The sequence below is a fragment of the Medicago truncatula genome, chromosome 7 (genome assembly GCF_003473485.1).
Source record: "Medicago truncatula cultivar Jemalong A17 chromosome 7, MtrunA17r5.0-ANR, whole genome shotgun sequence".
Taxonomy (NCBI): Eukaryota; Viridiplantae; Streptophyta; class Magnoliopsida; order Fabales; family Fabaceae; genus Medicago; species Medicago truncatula.
In genome coordinates, this window is record NC_053048.1 from 39,586,032 (window position 1) to 39,597,374 (window position 11,343).

The 11,343-nt window shown below is 30.6% G+C and overlaps 1 protein-coding gene across 1 annotated transcript; it reads left to right on the forward strand.

The window, feature by feature from the left end:
• Window positions 1-1,710: 1,710 nt before the first annotated feature.
• Window positions 1,711-7,970, forward strand: LOC11441023 (hydroxycinnamoyltransferase). The gene is made up of 2 exons (XM_003624518.3): window positions 1,711-2,533; window positions 6,948-7,970. Exons 1-2 carry the CDS (start codon window positions 2,081-2,083, stop codon window positions 7,830-7,832), a joined length of 1,338 nt encoding a protein of 445 aa, XP_003624566.1. The 5' UTR covers window positions 1,711-2,080; the 3' UTR covers window positions 7,833-7,970.
• Window positions 7,971-11,343: the final 3,373 nt, after the last annotated feature.

The window sequence follows — 11,343 nt, forward strand, 5'->3', positions numbered from 1 at the left end:
AATAAATAAGAGTATCAATACAAGAGGGTATATCAAAATAAGTGGTGGGACTACCTGATAACGTGGTTTTCCTTGCAAGGGCGTGAGCAACCGCATTTGATTCTCGTCTATTAAACTCCACCCAGGAGTTAGTAAAATGAGAAGCAAAATAATCTTTTAAGCTGAGATAATATTATCAAATTCCGTAGCAACTACCCGACAATTGTGAAAGCTGATTGTTGTTGTTTTGGAGTCGAGCACAAAGTCCACATCATCAAATTGTATATCGTGTTAACCCATTTTAAAATGGAAAATTCTATGATACATCCAAAAATTTGAGTGTACCGGTACACCAAACTGTTAAATTATGAATTGAATGAGTTGTTTTTTTGACGAAAAAGAATTGTTTTCTATCACTGACAATTATAATAATTAAATCTTATTTACTAAAAGCGTTGACGAAATAAAATTTACTTTTTTTGAATTTTTATTACTCATAACAAAGAATATTGATTATTTTTTATTAGAAAATGTAAAAAATTTAATATAACTCTTATAAAAAATAAAATGATGCTTTCTAAAATATAAATATTGATCTTCCAAGGACGTACTCGAGAAATACCAGTTCGATTCCCAGGGGGAACAACACTTGGCCGGTGTGTATGCCTCTACGCACGAGCCGGATTAGTCGCAGACCATTGATGGGTCGGAAACGGGTGCGAAAGCCAAAAAAATATATAAATATATAAATATATTTTTTTAGGGAAAAAAATATATAAATATTGATAAATAACTTTTTATTTCATAAAATATCGTTAAATTATAAATTTTTGAAGCAGGAGTATCGGTACACCTCAATTTGTTTGGTGTACCGTAGAAGTTCCATTCTAAAGCATGAAATAATTCTAACGCTTCACCTGAGGGTGCTCACGGTGCTGTTTGGTTCGATTTTTAGCATAAAAGTCATCCAAATCGCGAGATAAAAAAGCATGCGGTTTGGTTGGTTCGGTTGATTTTTAAAAAGTCATCCAAACCAAATCAATGCGGTTTGGATTGGTTCGGTTTGTGCGGTTTATCGCGAGATAAAAAATATTACATTAACTCTAATATTGCCAACTTGTTACAAAATAAACATAGGACATTTTATTTTGCTGTTCAAAAAAAAAAAATTAGGTAAAACTTATATCAAAATAGGTAAAATTAAGAAGAAACATAAACATGAAGCAAATTATTGGAAAGTAAATGAAACAAATTCATCAGTGAGAATGAATTGAAATAGATGGAAAGGAATTAGAATCGAACCTGATGGTGCAACAATGGAAAAATCGAATCAAAGGAGATTATTCTTGAGCTATGTAATTGGGCTAGTACATGTTTAAGTAATATTCATTATTCATGCGGTTTGGTTTGGTTGCTGAGATGCAAACCGCAAACCGAACCGAACCGTGCGGTTCAGTGCAAAAGCCATCCGAATTCATCCAAACCAAGTGCGGTTTTTTACGGTTTCGATTTGGATTGATTTGATTTGTGGTTTTTCTATTGGGTTGGTTCGGTTTTAAACACCCCTGGCTTCATCAACATCCACATGACACGAAGGAGTAAAGCATACGTTCTTGCCAACACAAAAGCCCCATCCTCGCCACGTAACCACATGTCAATACTTGTTATGTTCGATTGACCTGAGCTGGAGTAGAAATCAAAGACTATGTCGAGAACTGCATATTCCAAGGTGTAGCTGTGCGAGGTAGGTTATGGTGAATATCATTTGTGGCATTGTTCGCAAGCGTCCAATCCTCCAAGAATTGATGAGCTCTGACAACCACTTGAGCGACGACCATCTTGTGACATCATAAAACCCCTTCTTCTTTTTTTCAAGTCATAAAATCCCTTTTATAGATACGTATAGAATTGATGATATTTGACCCCATCTTAATGTTTTTGATAAACCCCATTCTAAATTTTATGCTAGCTTTTCTTTCAAAAAAAAAAAAAAAAAACTTATGCTAGCTTTGTCACTGATCTCAATATCGCACCAACTATATATATAAAGGACCCAACAAAAACACAAACACACTCGCTATAATTTTTCGATAGATAGGGGATGGGAACCACAAACAAAGAAACTAAACCTCTTCTTGACATGAAGGTGACAATCCACAAAACTTCAATGATTTTTCCATCAAAACAAACCGAGAACAAATCCATGTTCTTATCAAATATAGACAAGGTACTCAATTTCTACGTAAAAACGGTTCATTTCTTCGAAGCAAACAAAGATTTTCCTCCTCAAATAGTGACCGAGAAGTTAAAGAAAGCTTTAGAAGATGCTCTAGTAGCTTATGACTTCCTTGCTGGAAGATTAAAGATGAACACTGAAACCAACAGGTTGGAGATAGATTGCAATGCAGAAGGTGTTGGCTTTGTTGTGGCTTCAAGTGAATACAAATTGAATCAAATTGGAGACTTGGCTTATCCTAATCAAGCTTTTGCACAATTTGTTCACAATGCAAAAGATTTTCTTAAGATAGGTGATCTACCACTATGTGTTGTCCAGGTACAAATATATTCTTGTCAATTTATCATCCTTAGTAAAGGTTTCCTTAAGTAAAGGTTTTTGAGATTTTGATAAACACATTTTGATCGTATAAAATCTGTATTTGTCCATAGTTTTTCACAATAATAAGGATCATGACATTGCGACACCTTTGACATATTTTATTTTAGATTGAATTACAATTTTAATTGTTTTTTTAAGGAATTGTTTACATGCTTTTTTTAAGGATGGAATTGTTTAAATTTACGATGGTGTGATTTTAGTCTCTCAATTTTTCTTCTTTTGAAGGGAGTCTCTCAAATTCTTATTGCGCAAATTGAAATTTGCAAGTACTACAATTGTCAGAATTTAACCTTGCATCCATTAATCGTTTTTTTAATCATCGATTAATCATTTTTTGGCATTAACCTTTTGGTTCTCAGAAAAAGGGGTCTAATAATTCGAAGTTCGGCCGTGAGAAACGTAAAGTTTAATTAATAATTGTTTCACTAAAAAATCATACTTACGTTCTCCTGAACAATTCGTTCTTGATGAAGTTCATTAACCACTTAAACGTAATTGTTTTACCCTTCAATTTTCTCAACTAAAAACTAAGGACAAACCTCTAACGAAAAAGCTATGGACCAAAATTATACTATAAATATAAAATTAAGGGAGAAATTCATATGATATTTCTATTATGGGTCATGGGTCAAACTCCGTTGGCGAAACCGGCTAATAAAGTTAAATCTACTCATACTTATAAATATTTTGTTCATTCAAGGTGGGATTCTTAATACATCTTCCCCATACCAAAAACTGAAAATCTTAAACATGGCCTAATAATGATGAACTGATAGCATGTGGCTTCCTCAAAAGACTTTGTTCCATTGAGTCGCTTGATATGATCAGGTCATCTCTATCGTGTCACTCAAGTCACACTCCAGATGTCCAGCCAGTCCTGGGTGTAAGGAGGCGTGTTAAAAAATCTCATATTTGAAGAGATAACATGAACATATATTTATAAGTGGGAGTAATCCTAACCTTATAAGTCAGATTTGTAAGATTCAGTTAGATCTAACCCAAAATTCTAATAATTTCCACAATAAAGATACATTTGATTTTAAAAAAAATCCTCAGTTTTCAATGTAATATTAATCTCTATGGTAAAAAAAAAATCACTATTGTATAAAAATATTAATCTATTTTCCCCAATTACACCCTCTAATTTATATTATATGTATCACTCTCAAGTTATTATTTTACAGTTTGCATTAATGATAATAAAATCAACAAATAATTAGCAAGGTTAATTTGGTAAATCATTACCTTTTTTTCTTCAATTATAATTTTTTTTTTGTCAAATAGCCTAATGGCTAGAGCTCACACAATTTAATTGTGGAGAAGTGGAGTGTCCGAGATTCGAACCCCGACCCCCTACCAACTGAATGAAGCTCACGTAAATACTATAATTTCTCTTTAATCTCTATGAAACGGTCGAATATGACAATTTGTGTATGAGAGGTTGGGGTATGAATAGGTAGGGCCAAACTAGGTTTTACAAATCACAAGCCTGATCTAGTAAACAAAATATGTTTAAATTTGTCTTGTAGCTCGTTATTTTAGGCCTAAGCATGACATTTTCAAAAGATTTTTTTTGACATGTTAGCAATCTAGTCACAAGTATTTATCATTAAAATCTACTCATCTAATTATTTCCTAAGGAGAAATGGTCACTTTAATCCCTAACTTTCCACTTACTTAGAATAAAGGTAAAATAGTCTTTGAATATGTACCTCCATTACCAGTTTAATCCTTAACATTAAAATTGACCGTCAAATACTGAAATAACAATATATTTGTGTGACAAGAATGTGCAAATGGATCTAGGGACCAATATTTTGTTATTAAATGCGTTTGTTCTTTCAAGAGATTTTTGTTACTCCCTCCGTCCCAAATTGTATGACGTTTTGACCATTTCACATGTATTAAGAAATGTAATTAATATTGTGTGGGGAAGAGAAATTATGAGTTGTTTTACAAAATTATCCTTAATAAATGGTATGGAAAAGATAAATGAAATAATTGAAAGAAGAGAGAGTAATTAATAGTTAAGGATATAATAGGAAAAATAACATTAATATTTCATTGGTATTGTAAAGAGACATATAATTTGGGACAAATTTTTTTCCCAAAGCGACATACAATTTGAGACGGAGAGAGTATTAAATTCGTTTGTTTATTGTTATTAAATGCGTTTGTTTCTTCAAGAGATAGATACACCCGATCTTAGAGAGTTTATCCACATTGATGACACAACTGTTTACCATCTACTCCCTCTAATCAGAAATAAATACACTCAATTTTATATATAAACAAAAAAAAACACTTTTCTTAAAAAAAAAAACTATTCAACGCTCTTGTTATGCTAACGAGTGTCTCTAAGGTTTAATTATTACTCCTCCGTCCCAAATTGTATGACGTTTTGGACATTTCGCACATATTAAGAAATGTAATTAATATTGTGTGAGAAATAGATTTTATGAGTTGTTTTACAAAATTGTCCTTAATAAATGTCATGGGAAATATAAATGAAAGAATTAAAAGAAGAAAGAGTAATAAATAGTTAAGGATATAATAGGAAAAGTAACATTAATGTTTCATTGGTATTGTAAAGCGACATACAATTTGTGACACTTTTTTTTCTCTCAAGTGACATACAATTTAGGACGGAGGGAGTATAAAATAAACAATTATTTTTTTTAATTTAAAAATTAGATATTTCGATTTCCAATACATTGAATATACACATTTTTTTATAAATACTTCATATTTACGATTCTTTATCTCGAGACATTCGTTAATAGTTTCCTTAAAAATATAATTAATTATATTTAATTCTTTAAGTAATAGAAAAAATAATTGTATTCATTAATGTATCTCTCCCGAAATCTTTAAAGTTTATCTCAATTGATAAGATGTGAACATTGCATAATATATGCAAGAGTTTAAACATCATATATTTTTCACTTATTTATCTTAAGATGTGAATTTCTGGTCACGAGTTACTTGACAAAAAAAAGTATCTCTCACGATAATTTGTTCCATGAATATTTAAAAAAGTCATGCTAATATGTGTTATAATGACACATGTTAAGGATATTAAAATTTGTTCAAGTATAAATAACAGATATTTCTTAAGTTACATTACATTTAAATAAAATGTTTATTAATAAGTGAGTTAAAATTGTGGGATCCAATATGAGTTTTTAAAAAGTTCCGCTATTAGAACAAAAATTAACAAGTTGTTTGAAAATGATGTGGCAGTATAGATCCCATTAACAAGTTGTTAAGAGGGGAAATATTAGTTGCATAGTACTATTTAAGGTTTTTACACATATTTCTTTTAACTCCATTTTAAGAACTTTTCTCTAATGTGCAATCTTTCATTTTGCTCATTCAAGTATGGTTTAATATTGTTTGCTTCTTTCTTAATTTGTTTGGATATCTTTTAAAACATTTACTTTAATTACATATGTTACTATTTATCATTGAATAATGTTAGGAACATTCTTTTTTGAACAATTTCTTTAATATCCACTTTTTTATTCGGTGAAATCAATATAAATCCTACCATTTTATGTGGGTCTCATTTTTAAAGTATACGACCGCGTTAATTTCATCCAATAAAAAAGTGGATGATATGAAGAGATTTATAAAGAAAGTGTTGCTAACACTCCTCATTTAGCATTTCCCTTATACTATATGTGGGGTTTGACTGACTTTTTTATTTTCTAGTTGTTTGTGTTCGGTGTCTAGCACTTTTTTTTTTTTTTTTGTCTGGGTTTTGGCTTGTTTTTTTGTCGCATTTCTGCAATTTTGGGTTCGAATATTCTGCCTATATACGATGTATGTGTTGTATTTTATTTATGGGTCTTGTTAACGAGTGTTCCTGGGGCATTCTTTAAGCATTCCAAAAGGAGAAATTATTCCATAAAAAAAATCAAATGTTTCAATTCCCAATACATTGATTACAAAATATTTCAAAAAAAATTACCTTTTAAAGGTCTTAAAAAGTGTCCCGAAGGCACTCGTTAGCATTTTCCTTTATTTATTTGTGCCTGGCTCTGTGTGTCTTGTGCAGATTAATCGTTTAATAAACTCTATCTGTTTTAAGAAAAGAGATAGATATTTAACTCCCGTAAATGCAACTCGGTTAGTAGCTTCATGGATATTAATGTGCAATGGTTGGAGCTTGAATCCCAAATTTCTCACTTATACACATTTATAGTGTGTGAGTATAACCAGAAGACTATTTGACAAAAAAAAATATTTAATTCTTTGGTTGAAAAATATATGAAACATTATTTCAATCACAATTGATTAAAATTAAGCTTAATTAGAAACTAATGATGTTGCATTAATTGCTTCACAGCTAACATCCTTCAAGTGTGGTGGTTTCGCTATAGGCTTCACAACAAGCCATGTAACCTTTGATGGACTTAGCTTCAAAAATTTCTTAGACAACCTTGCTTCATTGGCTACCAACATGAAACTGACTGCGACACCCTTCCATGACAGACAACTCCTAGCTGCACGATCTCCTCCACATGTAAACTTCCCCCACCCTGAGATGATCAAGCTCGATAATCTACCTTTAGGCATTAAATCTGGTGTCTTTGAAGCATCCTCAGAAGAATTTGACTTCATGGTTTTTCAACTGACATATGAAGACATCAACAACCTTAAGGAAAAGGCAAAAGGTAATAACACCTCTCGTGTCATCAGTTTTAATGTTGTCGCCGCACATATATGGAGATGTAAAGCATTGTCTAAATCATATGATCCTAATAGATCATCTATTATTTTATATGCGGTTGATATACGTTCAAGATTGAATCCTCCATTGCCGAGAGCGTACACTGGGAATGCAGTATTAACAGCGTACGCTTCGGCAAAGTGTGAGGAATTGAAGGAAGGTGAATTTTCAAGGTTGGTGGAGATGGTGGAAGAGGGTTCAAGAAGAATGAGTGATGAATATGCAAGATCTATTATTGATTGGGGAGAGTTGTATAATGGTTTTCCAAATGGGGATGTTTTGGTGTCTTCATGGTGGAGGCTAGGGTTTGAAGAGGTGGAGTATCCATGGGGGAAGCCTAAGTATTGTTGTCCTGTGGTTTATCATAGGAAGGATATTATACTATTATTTCCTTCTTTTAATGGAGGTGAAGGTGGTGGTGACGGAGTAAATATTATAGTGGCTCTTCCTCGAGATGAAATGGAAAAATTTAAGAGTTTATTTTACACTTTTTTGATTTAATCTACATTGATATATGAAATCTACAAGTCTAGTCTTCATGACATAATATATGTGTGGAGATCAAACATAATTGAGTTGTAATAATTATTTAAATATCGATGGGATTCACGGCTTAATTTGTAATGGATGGTTTTTTTTATTTAAATTGTAATGGATGGTTTATCTTCCATTACGAAAATCCATGAATTTGAGTTGACTTTTTCTTTTTTAAATTTATCCTTTGTTAAAGTATTTTATTTACTATTAAATTTGTTTGGGGTGGGATGAGCAAGGAGATGTTTGGAATTGGACGCGTCATTTGTTTGTGTGGGAGCAGTTGTTAGTAGTGGAGTGTAGGACTTTACTTAACAATGTTATTTTACAGGTTAGCAACAGTGATCATTGATAGTGAAAATTAGATCCGACGGTTGGTTACTCTGTCAGTGGAACATATTAATTGTTAGCTCAACCTATTCCCCTTGTTCATACTCATGTTTCAGATCTTCTTTGACACAATGACATTTCTTTGAAGGTATATGTATTTGGTTGGCATCTTCTAAAAAATTGGCTTCCTACCAAGGACAACATATTTAGATGAGACATCCTTAATTAAGACTCTTAACTTTGTGTTATAGGGTGTGGTGCTTCAGAAACGGCTAATCACTTGTTTTTGAATTACAATTTTTTTGGCATCATTTGTTAGCATGTTCGGCAGTGGATTAGTTAAATTTTTGTTATCATGGTTGGTAGCGTAACCATTTCTCTTGCTTGAGCATTGACTAACAACATTATTTCCATTTCTACAATTTTCGGTCGTTTGTGTTCTCTTTGTAAGACTTTGGCGTTTCACTTTAGTACAATTTATATTATGAGAAATACTTTTATTGTTTTTTTAGCAAGGCAAAATGAAATATGTTACTAACAACAGTAATTCTCCTGCACAAGAAGTGCTAAAAGAGAACACCGAAAACAATTACAATGTCAACAGTGCCAATATACAGAAGGCACCATCAGAAAATCAGCAAAAATAATTACACGTGGACATCCATACAAAGAAACGAGTGTTTCTACCAGTCATGATAACAAAATGAGCTAAACGATGTTAATATAATTCATTTTAGTTTGTTAGAAAAAGTAAATTTTCTATTACGTTGAAACTTTTGCTTTTTTTAAGGAAAAACTACGCCCACCTCTCTTTAATTTCGTTTACACTTACAAAACAGAGGAATTTTATGTATTGTTTAGACATATAATAATAAAAAAAAAGTGTGTCACGTAAATAGATATGAAGAAAAGGAGTGCAAATTTCTCTCACGATTGTTTGTTTTTAAAGTAAAGTTGAGTGTATTTTTATTGAAGGATGAGAAGAAACACAAAAATGATCGATAGAGAATGAAAGTTGAATAAAGAAAAGAATTTTAGTGGGGTTATGGAAAAGATCTTATAAAGATCTTTAGCTATGCCACAAGTGGTTGTTCCAAGGATAAAAAGGCTTCGGGTATATCTTTTTGTCCTGCTACAACTTGGTTGTTTTGAGGATAAAAAAGGTTTAGTAATGATTTGAAATTGAGCTGGAAGTTACTATTATATGACATGAGATTCTCTTTTGGAGAGAGAAAGATTTATAAAATAAAATATAATATTTGATGTAGTAATTTTTTTTAGATTATATTTACCTTACAGCCGAATTCTGAATTATCAGAACTCTTTTTTTTATGAAAATCGGATAATGAACCCTTGAAATAATCATTTTAAAATAATATTATTTTATTGGCAAAATAATACAATTAGTCCCTTAATTTTATTTTAGGTAACACTTTTATCTTTTATCTTTTTTTTGTCACAATTTAGTCCTTTATGTTATAAAATGACAATATCTTATCATTTTTTATGAGATTTTTTTTCAAAGAAATTTGATTTTCTATGCTTGTATGATGAAAATTTACGTTTACCTGTGAGTTTGATGATTTTTTTTGGAGTTTTTGATTTTTTTTTTCATGAAAAAGGATAACTATATTGTTATTTTATAACATAAAGGACTAAATCGTGATAAAAAAAAGATAAAGGACGAAAGTGTTACCTAAAATAAAATTAAGGGACTAATTGTGTAATTTTACCTATTTTATTTTATAAGTTTATCTCTTTTTGAATCGAAGTGCTCATTAAAAAGATATAATCTTAACTACAAATATATACCCACACATAGACACACACACGAAGAGATCAATCAATTTACTTATGGAGTGATTCTTCGTAGAGTTCTTCCGCTTCATAACTCATTATTAGGTTTTAGTAATTGACCGCTCCATTAAAAGTTTTCATTGAGTGGTTCAACTCTACAAATTTTTATAAAAATTCAACAATTTGTAGCTATGTGATTGAATAGTCGATATTTACTTTTTTTTTTAAAAGTTCATTATATGGTCAATTGAAGTCATTAAATGAAAAATCATGCTAACTTGTATCGGGCATAAGTTAAGAAATAAAAAAAAATATTATAATTTTTGAAACTTTTAAGATAGTTAATGCACAATTTAAAAAAAAAAAAATCTATAATATTTGGTTTCTTAACTTATGTCTTAAGCGCACAAATTTTTTTATTTTTGAAGAAAAAAGCGCACAAATTAACATTTCCTTAAGTTCAAACTCTTATAAAGAAGTAAATATTAATCTAACAACTATTAAACTAACATAAAATATCACATATTTTTTAAATGTATAAATTTTTATAAAATTGATCTACTCAATAAAAAAAGTTTAGTTGACAACAAATCTCATTCCTTGATTAATCCTAAAACAATTACTAAAATATTTCATGAGATTAAATTCTTAGCGATTTCTCGTAATTTTTTTTAGGGGATTTCTCGTAATTTTTGGCACTATGAAGTTTTGACATATACAAGTATCATATAAGGTAAAATTAATTTAAAATATTTAAATAAATATATACCAGTAAATAGGATGTCATTGAATGATGAATGTGTATTCAAACTCAAGCTTAATAAGATGAACTCTCTATCAACCTCGAGGTTGAATACAGATTCATTGTCAAGTTATTTTAAACTAATAGAGTTCACCGATTTGTTATGTAAGTATAATTCAGTTGGTAGCATAATGCAAAGTCCACGCTCAAATCCATTATTCACATTTAAAATAAAATGTGTGAGTTTTAACCATTAGATTATTTGACAAAAAAAAAAATCATCGATTTTTAATCATCATTTTCTCTTATCATTTCCTCTTCCTCACTTTTCTGTCGCCACCAATTTTCTTAATCTTTTTTTACATTGATTCCTCATAGGAATCACAAATAGGGAGATTTTGGACGGAACATTTTCATCAGTGGAATTAGCATGAGGGAATATTTTCTAGCCAAGAGGGATGGAATTTTATGTCTTTATATGTTTTTCTTTTTTAGTGCTTGATTCAACATGTATGGACAATATGGTGACTTATAAGACTTAAATTTTATCACATAATACGAGTGAGATTGAACAACCGCTCATAACAAACAAGAGGAAAAAGAAACATT

What these genes read in the sequence shown, in the direction of transcription:
- LOC11441023 (XM_003624518.3), top strand. Translation starts at nt 2,081, where the DNA reads ATGGGAACCACAAACAAAGAAACTAAACCTCTTCTTGACATGAAGGTG. An exon ending in TACCACTATGTGTTGTCCAG is followed by an intron (nt 2,534 to 6,947) that starts GTACAAATATAT and finishes ATTGCTTCACAG; the next exon opens with CTAACATCCTTCAAGTGTGG.